This window comes from Stegostoma tigrinum, chromosome 18 (assembly GCF_030684315.1).
Source record: "Stegostoma tigrinum isolate sSteTig4 chromosome 18, sSteTig4.hap1, whole genome shotgun sequence".
In the NCBI taxonomy this organism is placed as follows: Eukaryota; Metazoa; Chordata; class Chondrichthyes; order Orectolobiformes; family Stegostomatidae; genus Stegostoma; species Stegostoma tigrinum.
The window spans coordinates 34,574,981-34,592,506 of record NC_081371.1 but is presented as its reverse complement, the minus strand read 5'-3'; the positions used below and the strand labels follow the sequence as shown (position 1 = coordinate 34,592,506).

The window sequence follows — 17,526 nt, the reverse complement described above, 5'->3', positions numbered from 1 at the left end:
GATTGAGTGAAAAGGGAATTGAGACCAAATACAAAAAAAGTCACTCACTCATTTAATTCTAAAGCTTCATGCGCTGCTGAAATTCTTGCTTGTGGGTTCCTCTCTCTCCAAGCTTTCTGCATTACTGTTCAAACAGAACAAGAGTACTTTTTTAAACAAGATTATTTCCTACATGGAACTCAGTGCTGGGATTTCCTGCCTTTCTCTGGCATTAATCTATAAGCTTGCTTCTGTTGAACTTCAAAGATGGCACTGACCTATATAAACTCAAAATGACTTTGATACTTTTTAACTCAGTGGAATACTAAATGATAATATGGAGCACAGCAAATGAAAATCTGAAATAAACATCTCTCGCAAACAATAATGTAAATTAACCTCAGGGTTAGCTATGTTGCCCCATTGACCGCATTTCACTGAATCAAGCACCCGATTCCTAGGTAAAACTGCAGCTCTCGCTAAAGAATAAAACAACGTCTTGCAGGTTAGCAACTGAAAGATGATCATGGCTGTGTTCAAGAAATTTAATAAATGCAATTCCATTGAAAGAACTGCTTCTATTTTAGGCCGTTTAGTTATATAACATTCTCAAAGAACAGGACAAATCCAAGTCAGCCAATCACCACCCTCTCAGCAGCAAAGTAGTAGAAGGAGAGATGTCAAGTGTGCTATGAAGGGGCATTTACTCAACAATATCCAATATGCTCAGCTAGAGTTCGGCTTGGGACTATTTATCACCATGCCAATTTTTTTTGGCATCTGTGAACTTCTTAATCATGACTTCTACATATGAAGTCCAAGTCTTTAATGTAGACCAGAAACTGCAAGTGTCCCAGCACTGAGCCCTGTGGAATCCCAATGGAAACATAGAAATATTCCTTTACCATCATCCTTTCCCTCCTGCCTCTCATCCACTTTGCCTTGGAACTTTTACTTGACCTGTCTGCCAAGAGCCACCTTATCAAAAACCGTGCTACAGTCATATAGACACATCACATGCACCCTCCAGAGGAATGGGTTAAGTGAGTGGGTAAAAGTTGTCAGCTGGAATGTAATGTGAGAAAATGAATAGATGTATATTATTCAAACATGGGAAAAATGCAGGAGACTGCAGCACTAAGGGATTAAAAGGTCCTTACACAAGAATCACAAAAACTAACATCCAAGTTCAGCAGGTAATAGGGAACGAAACTGGAATTTTTGTCTTTATTTCAAAGGGAATGTCTTATAAAAACGATAAAAAAAGTCTTACCAAAAGTATGCAAGACACTTGCTTAACCACAGCTGAAATACCATGAACAGCTTTGTACCCTTTATATAGGGAAGGATATACTAGCATTGGAGACTATCTTGATAATGATTACAAGGTGGATCCTGGGTCTAGAGGGATTTTCTTTTCAGGAGATGTTGAATAGGTTGGGCTTTTACTCATTAGAGTTTAGAAGAATAAGAGGAAACCTTGTGGAAGCGTACAAGAGTTTTAGAGGTCCTTACAGGGTCAATGTGGAAGGCCTGTTTCCCCTCATGTGACAAACTAGTCGCAGAGTAAGGGGTTGCTCATTTAAGGCAAAGATGAGGAGTACATTCTTCTCTCATAAAGTGATGAATTAGATTAGATTCCCTACTGTGTGGAAGCAGGCCCTTTGGCCCAACAAGTCCCCACTGCCGCTTGGAGCATCCCACCCAGACCCATCCCCCTGTAACCCACACACCCCTGAACACTATGGGCAATTTAGCATGGCCGATCCACCTAGCCTGCACCTAGCCTGCACATCTTTGGACTGTGGGAGGAAACGGGAGCACCCAGAGAAAACTCACGCAGACAGGGGGAGAATGTGCAAACTCCACACAGACAGTTGCCCGAGGCTGGAATTGAACCCGGGTCCCTGGTGCTGTGAGGCTGCAGTGCTAACCACTGAGCCACCATGCTGCCTATCAATAATAGAGAGCTGTAAAGGCTGGGCCATTCAGTAAACTGAAGGCTGAGCTAAACAGATTTCTAAACATGAAAGGAATCAAGGGTTATGGGGGTGAGGCAGGAAAATGGAGTTGAGGATTATCAGATCAGCCATGATCTCATTGAATGACAGAGAAGACTCAATGAGTTGAATTACCAACTTCTGCTTCTATGTCTTATGATCTTATGGTCATTACCCTCATTACTCCTGGTTGTCTTCGCAAAACATTTGATTAATCCTGTCAAACATGACCATCCCCTTGGAAGATTCCCGACGAAAACACATACCGACCAGTACAAACTGACCCGACACCACAACTAGGCAGCAAAATCCTCTACACACTAAAAAGACTCAAACAGATAGGACAGTTCAACAAAGCAGACGTCTTAAGAACGAAAACCGAAGGAGCCAACACACCCCGTTGCTATGGCCTCCTGAAAGTACACAAGCCGAAAGTCCCCCTCAGACCCATAGTCTCCCTACCAGACAGTCCATCACACAGATTAGCCAAGGAACTACAAAGAAGGCTCAGGCACCTAGTCAAAAAATCACCCCACTCCATCCACTCAGCCCAAGAATTCCTCAATTCTATCAAAGACATAAGGATAGATGACGAGGAGACCATGATATCGGTTAATGCCACTGCCCTATTTACATCAACAGACATACCAATAGCGAGGGTAACAATGACAGCACTGCTTGAACAACAGCAAGACCCCAGTGAAATCATCTTCACAGACGACATGCTCAAACTACTGGACCTATGCTTGACCACCCATTTCACTTTCAACGGCCAAACATATAAACAAATCAACGGGACATCTATGGGATCACCTATCTCCAGACTCATAGCACAAACAGTGATGCAAGGACTAGAAAGGACGGCCCTTCTGCTAATCCAGCCACAACTATGGATACGCTACTTGGACGACACCGTTGTCATCATTAAACGGACAAAACTAGAGGAGACACACAAACTTATAAACAATACCCTCACCAGAATAGAATTCACCAGAGAGGAAGGGAAGAACAAACAGCTCCCATTCCAGGACGTCATGGTAGAGCGCAGGACAAATGGGAAACTGCAAATGGAAGTACACAGAAAAGCCACACACACAGACCTGGTACTGAACTTCAACAGTAACCATCCTAGCACACACAAACAAAGCTGCGTGTGAACACTATTTAAACGGGCAACAACACACTGCAGCAATACAGAACTACGCCAAGAGGAAGAAGAATACCTCTTCCAAGTGTTCAAGGATAATGGGTGTCCAAAAAACTGGATCAGAAGGTGCCTACACGAACAACATCAGGGAGTTGCCACATACGCCAAAATACTCATCACACTACCCTACATCAGGAACACATTGGAACTAACCACAAGACTCCTACAGCCACGGCGCATCAGAGTGCCACACAAGCCCACATCAACCCTACAACAACTGAACTAAAGACCCACTCCCTATCATGGACTGGGCCAATGTCATCTATAAGATCCCCTGCAGAGACTGCGAGAAACACTACATCGGACAAACAGGAAGGAAACTAACAACATGAGTACACAAACACCAAATGGCTACAAAAAGACACAACCAATACTCAGAGATATACTCACTCATCTCAATCCACATGGACAAGGAAAGCCACCAATTCAACTGGGACAACTCCAAAATCCTGTGACAAGCTAAGCAGAGACAGACACAGGAATTCCTAGAAACCTGGCACTCCACAAAGAAAACAATTAATAAACACAGAACTCGACCCCATTTACTTTCCTCTACGAAGGAAAACCGGAAGTGAGGCAATCCAGCTCAACGGACCCCAGAGTTTAAAAACCAGGCAGGAAAACACACCGACACTTCATCGGAGGCTGCACTGAGGATGTTACTCAGCATGGTAACGAAACGTCTCCGGAACAACAAAACAGCTTGGCAAGCCAACCAACCTCAATAACCATCCCCTATCAAATCCATGTTGACTATCCCTGTTTAAGCCCGGTCTCTCCAAGTGCAGTTACATTCTGTCAATCAGTATTCTTTCTCATACATTCCCAACCACTGAGGTTAAACTGACTGGCCTGTAATTTGATGTAATGTCCCTTCCTTGTTTTTGCAATGCTAGCAGTCCTCCAGTTCACTAGAACATAACCTGTTGCCGGAGTCAATTTGAAAATGACTGAACAAGGCCTTCATCTTCCTTACATCCCCAGGCTGGGATACACCTCATACAGCCATAGATAGACTCAAAATTGTAGAGCATGGAAACAGGCCCTTTGATCCAACTCGCCCATGCCAACCAAATTTCCCGAACTAAACAGTCCCATTTGCCTGCTTTTGGCCCATGCACCTGACAAATGTCTTTTATGTAATGCAATTGTACCCACCTCTATTACTTCCACTGGCAGTTCATTCCATTTACATGCCACTCTCTCACCTCAAACTCCCAGTCGCAAACCATTTCCACTCCCCCTCCCATTCTTTAGATGACATGTCCATCATGAGCTTCCTGCAGTGCCACAATGATGCCACCCGAAGGTTGCAGGAACAGCAACTCATATTCCGCTTGGGAACCCTGCAGCCTAATGGTATCAATGTGGACTTCACCAGTTTCAAAATCTCCCCTTCCCCCACTGCATCCCTAAACCAGCCCAGTTCGTCCCCTCCCCCCACTGCACCACACAACCAGCCCAGCTCTTCCCCTCCACCCACTGCATCCCAAAACCAGTCCAACCTGTCTCTGCCTCCCTAACCTGTTCTTTCTCTCACCCATCCCTTCCTCCCACACCAAGCCGCACCCCCATCTACCTACTAACCTCATCCCACCTCCTTGACCTGTCCGTCTTCCCTGGACTGACCTATCCCCTCCCTACCTCCCCACCTACACTCTCTCCACCTATCTTCTTTACTCTCCATCTTCGGTCCGCCTCCCCCTCTCTCCCTATTTATTCCAGTTCCCTCTCCCCATCCCCCTCTCTGATGAAGGGTCTAGGCCCGAAACGTCAGCTTTTGTGCTCCTGAGATGCTGCTTGCCCTCTGTGTTCATCTGGTCTCATTTGATGATCCTTCTAATATATTGTCACTCCTCATTGTTTGATTCCTTGATCATTATTGCCATCTCACCTCTTTTATCCCCCATTCTATCTCATTTCAATGCCCTATAAATAGGAATGCAGAACTGCCAATCTTTCAGTCAAGTCTTAGCCATAGCTAAAATGTCATACCCCCATGCGTCTGTCTCGGTTTGCAGTTCAAATATTTCATTTGGCAGGCTCCTTGCATTAAATATATTCTATTCGGTCTTGCTAAACTCACTCCTTTCTTACCTAGTATGTTTCCTCTGCCTTGCAGAATCACTTGCTTGTGTTTGAACTTCTAATTCTATCTCAGCTTCTATCTTCTCTGAACTACTTCCATTAGTGGTAGTTTCATACCCCTGCCAATCCTGTTTAAATCTGACCCAGTAGCATTCGCCAATCAGACCATGAGGATGTGGTTCTCCCTATTCGGATGTAACCTCATCCAAATTGTAGAGTTGCCAACTCCCTTAAAACAGCCCACTGTCTCAGGAATAAAAAATCCTCCCTCTGGCATCATCTCTCCAGTCACGCATTCATCTGCTCTATCTTCTATTCCCACACTTATGACTGTGTTGAACTGAATAACTGAATTTTTAAGGGTGTATTAAGTTTCTAACTAAGGGCTGGCTCTAAAGAAACTGATTTTATATTTGTTGCAATGTCAATTTTCTGTACTTTGACGAAACTATTTCACGTATTTATGTTATTTCAGCTTCTACTTTAATCTTGTGTTATGTCTCAATCATTTATTGCACACTTTATAGGTGTTAATTAGAAGTAAAAATTAATCGATGCATTTAACTTTCTGGTTTGCTGTCTGTCAAAAGATTTCAAAGTGAATTACTGCTAACCCTAATTGATAATGTCATCATTGCTACAGAGCTTTTGACTCAGTGCCTGATTCAAACTAACGCCAGAAAAGGGAAACTGTATGCCACACAGATCACTCGACTCCTGTGGGAAGTTTTCTGGGAAATCAGCAGTTAGCACTATCACTTCACTGTTGGTCATGAAATCTGGACCAACAGTCGCATTTCTCAAAAGTTGATAGAGACTTGCTTCATTTTTCAGATTTTCTAAATTCCCAATTTTTTTTCAATGTTGCTGTGTGAAATATACCATTTAAAATTTGGAAGGATGTATTCATTTGGCAGGAGTTATTACTAATCATGATTAAAAGTAGAAACAAAAACAGAAACTCAGAAACTGGAGAAACTCAGCAGGTCTTACATCACCTTCTTTGGATCACCGGGATCAAAACGTTAACTTGGATTCCTCTCCACAGATGCTGCCAGACCTGCTGAGTTTTTCCAGCAATTTCAGTTTTTGTTTCTGATTTCCAGTATCCATAGATCTTTGGCCTTTTTTTAATGATTAAAAGTAGCATAGTAAGACAGACAGGGAAATGTTCTGGGTTTATAACATCCAGTCAGTTTACAGAAATGTAGTTACTGATATTTATACAATTTACAGGCAAATTATCGAAATGCACAAAATGGATCATTTCAATGAATACAATATTTGTTCAGAACCATCACACAGGAAAACAAGATCACAATCATTCATAATTGTGTAGTAAGTCGTTGTTATAGTTGTATGAGAATCAACATAGGTACAATGGCAGTAAAAACAATCCAACTACATACTCCAATAGAATTTGATCAATTGGTCATGCAGAATTTGAGTATTGCCGAAAAACAGACATCTTGTCTAACCTTTTTGTCTTGCGCTCATACGACAGCTAGCAAGGAAACCGATGTAAGGGGAACAACATCTTTATACTGTAAAACCAAATTGTATTGATTGGTTACTAAGTGGACTCTGATTGGTGGAGGTGTTGCCATGGTGAATCTATCAATTAGATGAAGACATATATTTAACTACAAAGCTTTGTTCAATTTTAAATCAGACAGGCTACTCTAATTGGTCAAGGCAATCTGTTTGATTTCAGAGATTTGGGAGACAAGAAGCTGTTGGGTGGGGCATTACCTCGGATACTGCAGATACTAACAAGCCTTCCACTTTGTGCAAAGCATCACCTTAGTTAAAGACCTGAACTTGCATTAGGAACTGTGGCCCGATGTTCATTAAGCTCATTAACTTCATGATATTTTGGTGACTAGTCCTTGAACCATATGCCTTCTCTTAACAGTGCTCAGCAAACTGGGAAAAAATAACTAGTCACTATAGATAATGGAGCACTACCTAAAAGGTAGATCACATTTTGTTATTCACTTGTGGATAGATGCTTGAAGAGGATATCAGCGATATATCAGGAAATTTTATGGAGTCTTTGCCAACACACCGCAAACACTCTGCAAGATTTATTCTGAAAAATTTAGAGGACTTAACTAAAAACAATGATTGCTGTGCTACCCAGTCTTTATGAGCATCACCCAGAAAAAAAGAAGTGCTTAGTTTTTGGCATCTTATGACAGACTGTCCTGTCATGCAGTTAGGATGGGTGGTGGTCGTAATGTCAGGCAAGAGAAAGGGACTGACAGGAGCACTACATTAATTCTTTCCCTGTTGTGGGTGCAGGACACTTCCCCCCAACCAGGCCATTCAATGCTCCTTCCTTGATCCTGTATGCCTTCTCCCTTGGTCTCAGAGTAATTGAGAAACTTCCTGTTGCGCGAGAGCTTCAGTGCACTTTGCACCTTCGGTAGGCATGACATGTGGAGCTCACATACACAGTTTCACAAAAAAAGTCTGACATCAATATGTGAGGGGAGGGTAGACCTGCAGGTTTCTGATTTGTACTCGAGGAGAGGTCAAAATATTAACTAGTAATAAGACCCAAAATCACATGCTAAAACTGGTCTTTAAAATAAGTGTTCTCACCAGTGCAATACCCATTTAGGGCCTGTATTTATTCTTCCATCAAAATGAACTCCTACGGCTGCCTCTGTGATTGCAAAATACAATACTACTCAACACTACTCTTAATTGAGTTCTACTGCACAGTATAGTTATACATTTAAGTTCTTTATTCTTGTGTACAAATTAACTTCATATAATGATCAGTTATAACTTTAACACAATCTACTGTGGAAAGATGAGGTCTAACTCTCTTACTGAAATAAGTAACATATTTTTATTCCGCTTCCATAGTGTTACTTGTTACTAAGAAATTGATTCATATTTGTAAAGAGCATTGCCAATGGCAACTTGATAAGTGCACAGACTGGAATGGCATTGAGCTGTACAAAACAGCAACATGCCAGGTTTGCTACAAGGTCTAGGACTGAGGGTAGCAGTTAGGGCAACAATGAAAAGACAGAGAGTTATTAAGGTTTTCCACTCTGGGTTATGATCCAGTCTGCTGCAGGGAAATCAGTCTTTCTTTAAAATAAAACAATAAGTTCCTACTTCTAAAAATTTTAGGGTACAGTGCCTCTTAAAGATTAAATGAGAGGAATAGCATGATAAATTTTCAATGGTTAAGCAGAAAACATAGGGATTTTAAGGATTTAAAAATGATCCTGAATTAGAAATCATACAGAGTAACAGTAAACAGAGAACACAATATTCACAAATGTCTGAATTTTCGATCTTACAGTCCTTCTTACTAGCGTCTGCAGGCCGCAAGTGGTCAGTCTCACAAGTGAAGAAGGTCTGATGATCTTGTGCAGAAAGATTCATGTCATAATATGTCAGAGGTTCCCTTCCTGTTACCCATGTATACCTTTAAAAAAAAATCAGAGAGAGCAAAACAGAAACAGTGAACAGAAGAATTTATATGCTAGAGCCAAGATGAGTTGAAACTGTTGCTTCAGAAAATAAAATTTCAAAGCAACCACAAATGCATAGAATATAAAGCCTTGGCCCAAATATAAAGGCCAATTATTCTTTCTTTCCTTGAGAATGAAAGCCTTATATCCAAAAATGCTGCAACAACTGAAAAAGAAATCCATGGAGGAGACAATGTTAACTGTGCAACTCTTTCCTATAGACAAAATGAAAAAGTATTTGCCAAGTCAGTGTTTCAGAGTGTATTGCACTTCTCGAACCATTTTACATCTATATATATATGTAGCCATATCACAAACAGAATTCTTTGTAATATTAAATATTCCAGCCACAAGCAAAACAACTTAGAATTTAACTGAAGATTACAGCTGCCTCTGGTAACATGTACATGACAAAGTTACTTGCCGTGCTGAAAGTTAATGACTGTACACCATAAAATGAAAAGCTTCCATACAACTTGTGGTACTGAGCACTGCATGCAGGACTACTCACCGATTGTATTCTGCTCCTCTGAATAAATTGAGTGGATTCCGCCACACCTTACATTCTGTCAGTGAAAACAGAAACTAATCATTATTGTTGTAATCTGCACTGGAATGAGGATAACACATTCTTAATATGCATAAAACAGAAAGTGCTGAAAATCTCTCAATTCCCAGCATTAGAACATAGATTTATATAGCACTCTTTATACAATGAAACCATCTTAAAAATTCTGACATCTAGCCACATAATAACATATGGGTCAGACGATAAAAAGTTTTAGTCAAACGGCTACATTTTAAGAAGTGCCTTAAGTAAGGAAAGCCAGGCAGAGAGGGAAAGAAGTATGAAAAGTGGGTTCCATAGTTTAGGTCTTAGGCAGTTGAAGGGACATTCAACAATAGAGGAGCAATTAAAAATCATAATGCAACAGAATTAGAAGTTGAGGAACACAGATATCTTGATCTTGAAGTGTTTACAGAAATCAGAAAAGATGAAGCACTGAAGGGATTTAAAAATAAGGATGAGACTTTTGAAATCAACATGTTGCATGACCAGGAGCAATTAGGTCAACAAGCACTGGGTGATAAGGGATCAGGACATGCTGCCACTTAAGACCGGGCCAGAGTTCTGGAATGACCTCAAGTTTATGGATGGTAGAGGATAGGAGACCGGTAGGAGAATGTCAGAATAGTCATGTGTAGATATAAGCAAGCAGCAGATGAGCTAAGATATGTGAAACTAAGCAATATTGCAAAATATGCAAATCAGCAAATTTAGAGATGGCAGGAATATTAGCAACTTGTTTGATTTGATTCTTGCATTTAAGGTTCTCATGAATGAGAATTTGAGAGGCCTCAGGTTCTCACCAATTGAGTTCTCAAAAGATGAAGTTAGCTGGAAATGAAAGCTATGAGGCAGACAGAAAGAGACTGAAAAGACAGGCACGCAGGTTACATGAGTGAGTGGCAAGGAGGTAGATCATGTACGATGTGGGGAGGTTATTCATTTTGGTAGAAAAGGAAAGCAACACTTTTTTAAAGTATGCGTGAATGTGCAAGTACAGTAAGCAATCAGGAAGACAAATAACATTCTGCCCTGCATTATATGGGGATTGAAAGCAGGAGTAAAGAAGTGTAGATCATGTACGATGTGGGGAGGTTATTCATTTTGGTAGAAAAGGAAAGCAACACTTTTTTAAAGTATGCGTGAATGTGCAAGTACAGTAAGCAATCAGGAAGACAAATAACATTCTGCCCTGCATTATATGGGGATTGAAAGCAGGAGTAAAGAAGTGTGAGGCTGGATGAACACAGTAGGTCACGCAGCATCTCAGGAGCACAAAAGCTGACGTTTCGGGCCTAGACCCTTCATCAGAGAGGGGGATGGGGTGAGGGTTCTGGAACAAATAGGGAGAGAGGGGGAGGCGGGCCGAAGATGGAGAAAAGAAGATAGGTGGAGAGAGTATAGGTGGGGAGGTAGGGAGGGGATAGGTCAGTCCAGGGAAGACGGACAGGTCAAGGAGGTGGGATGAGGTTAGTAGGTAGATGGGGGTGCGGCTTGGGGTGGGAGGAAGGGATGGGTGAGAGGAAGAACAGGTTAGGGAGGCAGAGACAGGTTGGACTGGTTTTGGGTTGCAGTGGGTGGAGGGGAAGAGCTGGGCTGGTTGTGTGGTGCAGTGGGGGGAGGGGACGAACTGGGCTGGTTTAGGGATGCGGTGGGGGAAGGGGAGATTTTGAAACTGGTGAAGTCCACATTGATACTATTAGGCTGCAGGGTTCCCAGGCGGAATATGAGTTGCTGTTCCTGCAACCTTTGGGTGGCATCATTGTGGCACTGCAGGAGGCCCATAATGGACATGTCATCTAAAGAATGGGAGGGGGAGTGGAAATGGTTTGCGACTGGGAGGTGCAGTTGTTTGTTGCGGACTGAGCGGAGGTGTTCTGCAAAGCGGTCCCCAAGCCTCCGCTTGGTTTCCCAATGTAGAGGATGCCACACCGGGTACAGTGGATGCAGTATACCACATTGGCAGATGTGCAGGTGAACCTCTGCTTAATGTGGAATGTCATCTTGGGGCCTGGGATAGGGGTGAGGGAGGAGGTGTGGGGGCAAGTGTAGCATTTCCTGCGGTTGCAGGGAAAGGTGCCAGGTGTGGTGGAGTTGGAGGGCAGTGTGGAGCGAACAAGGGAGTCATGGAGAGAGTGGTGAAAGGAAAGCAGACAGGGGTGGGGATGGAAAAATGTCTCGGGTGGTGGGGTCGGATTGTAGATGGCGGAAATGTCGGAGGTTGATACGTTGTATCCGGAGGTTGGTGGGGTGGTGTGTGAGAACGAGGGGGATCCTCTTTTGGCGGTTGTGGCGGGGGCGGGGTGTGAGGGATGTGTTGCGGGAAATATGGGAGACGCGGTCCTTCCCAAAATCCACAAACCTGCCTGCCCTGGTCAACCCATCGTCTCAGCCTGCTCCTGCCCCACCGAACTCATCTCCACCTATCTGGACTCCATTTTCTCCCCTTTGGTACAGGAACTTCCTACCTACGTCTGTGACACCACCCACGCCCTCCACCTCCTCCAGGACTTCCAATTCCCTGGCCCCCAACACCTCATCTTCACCATGGACGTCCAGTCCCTATACACCCGCATTCCACATGCAGATGGCCTCAAGGCCCTCTGCTTCTTCCTGTCCTGCAGGTCCGACCAGTCCCCCTCCACCGACACCCTCATCCGCCTAGCTGAACTCGTCCTCACCCTCAACAACTTCTCTTTTGATTCCTCCCACTTCCTACAGACTAAGGGGATGGCCATGGGCACCTGCATGAGCCCCAGCTATGCCTGCCTCTTTGTAGGTTACGTGGAACAGTCCCTCTTCCGCACCTACACAGGCCCCAAACCCCAGCTCTTCCTCCGGTACATTGACGACTGTATCGGCGCCCCCTCTTGCTCCCCAGAGGAGCTCGAACAGTTCATCCACTTCACCAACACCTTCCACCCCAACCTTCAGTTCACCTGGGCCATCTCCAGCACATCCCTCACCTTCCTGGACCTCTCAGTCTCCATCTCAGGCAACCAGCTTGTAACTGATGTCCATTTCAAGCCCACCGACTCCCACAGCTACCTAGAATACACCTCCTCCCACCCACCCTCCTGCAAAAATTCCATCCCCTATTCCCAATTCCTCTGCCTCCGCCGCATCTGCTCCCACGACAAGACATTCCACTCCCGCACATCCCAGATGTCCAAGTTCTTCAAGGACCGCAACTTTCCCCCCACAGTGATCGAGAACGCCCTTGACCGCGTCTCCCGCATTTCCCGCAACACATCCCTCACACCCCACCCCCGCCACAACCGCCAAAAGAGGATCCCCCTCGTTCTCACACACCACCCCACCAACCTCCGGATACAATGCATCATCCTCCGACACTTCCGCCATCTACAATCCGGCCCCACCACCCAAGACATTTTTCCATCCCCACCCTTGTCTGCTTTCTGGAGACACCACTCTCTCCGTGACTCCCTTGTTCGCTCCACACTGCCCTCCAACCCCACCACACCCGGCACCTTCCCCTGCAACCGCATGAAATGCTACACTTGCCCCCACACCTCCTCCCTCACCCCTATCCCAGGCCCCAAGATGACATTCCACATTAAGCAGAGGTTCACCTGCACATCTGCCAATGTGGTATACTGCATCCACTGTACCCGGTGTGGCTTCCTCTACATTGGGGAAACCAAGCGGAGGCTTGGGGACCACTTTGCAGAACACCTCCGCTCAGTTCGCAACAAACAACTGCACCTCCCAGTCGCAAACCATTTCCACTCCCCCTCCCATTCTTTAGATGACATGTCCATCATGGGCCTCCTGCACTGCCACAATGATGCCACCCGAAGGTTGCAGGAACAGCAACTCATATTCCGCTTGGGAACCCTGCAGCGCCTAATGGTATCAATGTGGACTTCACCGATTTCAAAATCTCCCCTTCCCCCACCGCATCCCTAAACCAGCCCAGTTCGTACCCTCCCCCCACTGCACCACACAACCAGCCCAGCTCTTCCCCTCCACCCACTGCATCCCAAAACCAGTCCAACTTGTCTCTGCCTCCCTAACCAGTTCTTTCTCTCACCCATCCCTTCCTCCCACACCAAGCCGCACCCCCATCTACCTACTAACCTCATCCCACCTCCTTGACCTGTCCGTCTTCCCTGGACTGACCTATCCCCTCCCTACCTCCCCACCTATACTCTCTCCACCTATCTTCTTTTCTCTCCATCTTCGGTCCGCCTCCCCCTCTCTCCCTATTTGTTCCAGAACCCTCACCCCATCCCCCTCTCTGATGAAGGGTCTAGGCCCGAAACTGAGATGCTACTGGGCCTGCTGTGTTCATCCAGCCTCACATTTTATTATCTTGGATTCTCCAGCATCTGCAGTTCCCATTATCTCTGAAAAGTAAAGAAGTATTGCTTTAGTTGTACAGAGCTTCCTGAGACCACACCTGGGATATTGTGTTGAGCTTTCCAAATCTTAAGAAGGAACTATTTGTATTGGAAACAGGACAGAGAAAGTTTACTAAATTGGCCTCTGGAATGAAAATATTTCCTACGATGAAAAGCTGAATAAATTGGCTCTAAACTCTCTGGTTTAGACGAAACAAGTTTTACAGACGTCGCTGTCGACAAACCCACTGGCAGGGACTATAAAATTCTGCCATTTAAATTTTTAAAAAAGCACGAGATCTACCTTTAAATCTGCAATTCTCCACTTGCACTCATTAACACTTCTGTTATTGTGAAAATGCTTCACAGGAAGTGTGCATCTCAGATGCCAATTCAGAAATGACAGTGCAGAATTTTCGGGAATATCTCTGAGGTATACCAGCCTCAGAACTTTCTCTCCACAGATATTGCAAGACATGCTGAGTTTCTCCAGCATTTCTTGTGTTTTTTTTTCAGATTTGCAGCAACTACTGTTTTTTGTATTAGTATCTCTCTCATAATTGGTGTCCATTATCAGGTAAACAAGAAAAAGGGAGAGAGAGAAAAAGTCATCGATGGTGGCTTTGCAATGGCACATTCCTTTAATTCCATACTTGTTCAGCTGCTGATGTCAACTCTGTTTCTGTATAGAGGTGCTGAGGAGATCACATATTTCTCACGATAAAGAAAAAATGGATGAACTGAAAAATTAAATTTTAGCCACGCAGCTCACTAGTATCTTCTACTGGACAAATCACACAAGCATCAACCCTATGAGAAAGGGCAGAAGAAGAAAGGAAATACACATGGCCTAGTCCTTATAGTTTGCTCAAAGTTATATTCTGAAAAGAAATCTACATCTTACTTTCAAAGAACATTTGCAATTAAAATCAGCTTTGCAGTTTTATTTTATACAGACTTGTACAGCAAATAAAAACTCAAGATACAGTGGAGCCTAACTGTCTACAAGAATCCAACAGATTTTTTCGATCTATAATGGGGTCTCAACCCCATTCAGACTCAACACTTCAGAAGAAGGGTCTCAACCCGAAGGGTCAAGCTTTCCTGCTCCTCTGATGCTGCTTGACCTGCTGTGTTCATCCAGCTTCACACCGTGTTATCTCAGATTCTCCAGCATCTGCAGTACCTACTATCTCTCTACATTTGTATTAATTAAGTTTTACTTGAGATATGAACTACTGCCATGCAAATGATTATATATACATAAAGCAACATAATGAGCAAAATCTTAAAGTTTTGTAGGAGGAGTCACCACTCAGCAGGAGAGCTGGTGATGTACCTGCACTCTCTTGCTCACAACAATTAAGCTGTGATAAGATCACTGGCAGGCTTTCTCCTAGACCCAAGACTCCAGGGGTGGGTGTCCCACCCAGTGAGAGCTGCTAGCCAGAGGGTGGTAGCTCTTACACCCAGCAGTAAGGCAGAGATGGACATGGTTACTGGTTTTAAAAAAAAAACAAACAAAATCAGAAATTGCAGGAAAAACTCAACAGGTCTGGCAACTTCTGTAGAGAGAAACTAGAGTTAATGTGTCAGGTCCAGTAACTTTTCTTCAGTACTGGAGAAGGTAGAAAAATACCCCTGGTGTTCCAGGATATTGGGTGAGCCCTGGACAAAGGTAAGAAATGTGGGGTGGATGGTGATTTCTCAGGCTGGGGTAACGTGGTCAGAAGAAAGGTTGGATCCTACAGGCCACCCTTAACCCCATGTTTAGACCCCAATCAGGCAGTGATTGGCTTTGATGGAGGAACCATGTTCCCATAGGATGAAAAGCTATCTGCAGAGTAGGAAGTATTGCTAGCTCCACATCCAGGTCTGCATGTTGTTAGGTTAATCCTAGCAGCAGTGGGCTGAGGGACTTAATTGGTTCTTAACTGACCATTTAAGAGCCTTAGTTGGTGTTGGGTTGAGAAGGTCCACCAGAACCCAATTTTGGCAGCGACTCGAAGGTGGCAGGGTTCAGGTGTGTAATCACCCAGCTTAATAAGATGCTCTTCTTGCTTCCAGGTTCACAACATTTTACCTTATTTGCTTGATCTCATTTAATTGACAGCTCTTGTTTAGAAGTCTCTGGGTTGTGGCTTAATGCAGCCATTTCCCAACATTTAGCATTTTGTTTCAGTTGAATCAACCTGAAATACTGGACTCAATGTGTTTAGCAGTACTGCCTCACTCACATCACATTAGGAATTTTACTGAAGATTGTTTCCTCCAAATCTTTTGCACTCTATCAGGCAGTGTAATAAATGCTATAAGATTATATTGCATTTGTTTCCTAAATAATTACATCATTATTATCTGTGTTTTACTGGATGTGCAAAATAATCTTGTAAAATAAATTTGACTATTTATTTAACCTGAATGCCTTGATCTGGTTGCAGTGTTTATGAATATTTGGAATAGGCAGCGAAGAATGGTGATCACCACATGTGGACTTTGATACATTGTATCCAATTCAGGTTGCAACATTGCAGGTTCTCTTCATTTCAGACTGGTTCTCTCTCCAAATATCTAATCTAGCTTGGACAATCTATTGGAAATAAACCTGAATGGATACATCTGGTTTTAAGTTCCCAATGGCATTCGATATTAAATATTAACGGGCTGAATTTTCATGTAGGGTCTCCTAACTAACTACCACAACTTCAGGGAAAGCATCATGGGATACCTGGAATTTCATGTAAATATTAAAAGGTTCCAATCTCGGTGAGGTAGAAGCCAAGGCAAATTACTTTGTGGAGAGAGTTTACTGATGTTCTCAGTCCTACAACTGTCATCTAGCACCACACCTCCCTACCCTGATCTACTGTCCCTTTATTGATAGTGCTCAATGATTATCATCCACCGCCTGTATCTCTTATATTACAATCCCTGAAGATGGTACTACCTGACACGGCAAGTCCTGGAATGAAACCAGCTTTAATAGATCATATACTTTTAACAGATAATACACTTTTTAAAAAATTAACATAGTGTTTGGTCACTGAAACATATTCACGTGAAGCTGCAGATGTTCTTTAACAACAGATATATTATACAAAAGAGAAAATAAGTTGTATAGATATACTGCAGTTAGTAAGATCTTAGCACAAAATGTAAAACAGAGTTTCAGCTTGTTTCATAATGCTATCAGATATAAGACCCAAGTCCAGAGAAAATATTACTCTTATCTGTTCTCAAAACATTTCTAATTAATTGACTCCTTCCAGTGCTTTCGCTTGAATTGATGAGGCAATGTTGCAATTTCTTGCAAAGGGTGATGGCATAAACTTTTATTAATTAGAATTAAACTGAACCAAACCATGTTGGAACAGAAACTAAAAACTTGCTTCTGAACTCAACTGTGATTTTTTTCTCAACAATAATTCTCATATTTCGTGAACTAAGCTGAAAAAAAACTAATGATTAAGTATGTTTACACTGCTTGTCATAAACTTAGAAGTACAAACGTCTTGTTGCATTAACATTCCAGGGGTTGTCCTATGTTTTTAAATGGTAGTCACTTATCTTCTTTGAACTAGTATATTTAGGTCACTGTTCCAGATTAACTTGCTGACCATTAAAAAAGAAATCATCCTCAAAGCATTAACTCAAATCTATTTGCACCACATTTTGAAGAAATCCACATTCTATATACAAGAATCTATTTTATGCGTCTTTAATCACACTTACCCTTGACAATGGCATGAACAAACCATAACGATGTTCCTGACAAGACAGCAATAGTAAATCCATTTACACAAGTTCCTGGAGGTACCATTCA

General features: G+C 43.1%; 1 protein-coding gene across 14 annotated transcripts in view; it reads right to left on the bottom strand.

Annotated features, from left to right (window-relative positions):
- The window catches only part of LOC125461111 (suppressor of tumorigenicity 7 protein homolog), a 180,883-nt gene that overhangs the window by 46,782 nt on the left and 116,575 nt on the right, over positions 1 to 17,526 (bottom strand). For 7 of the 14 annotated variants that reach the window (XM_059652441.1, XM_059652440.1, XM_059652445.1 and 4 more), the window contains exons 4-7: positions 9,283 to 9,337; positions 8,610 to 8,725; positions 3,577 to 3,645; positions 49 to 124 (exon numbers count right to left, since the gene is read on the bottom strand). In XM_059652441.1, coding sequence (XP_059508424.1) covers positions 49 to 124; positions 3,577 to 3,645; positions 8,610 to 8,725; positions 9,283 to 9,337 — 316 coding nt within the window. Of the gene's footprint in view, positions 1 to 48; positions 125 to 3,576; positions 3,646 to 8,597; positions 8,726 to 9,282; positions 9,338 to 17,526 lie in introns of all 14 variants that reach the window. The other 7 variants (XM_048549502.2, XM_048549506.2, XM_048549511.2 and 4 more) reach the window with 2 other exon arrangements.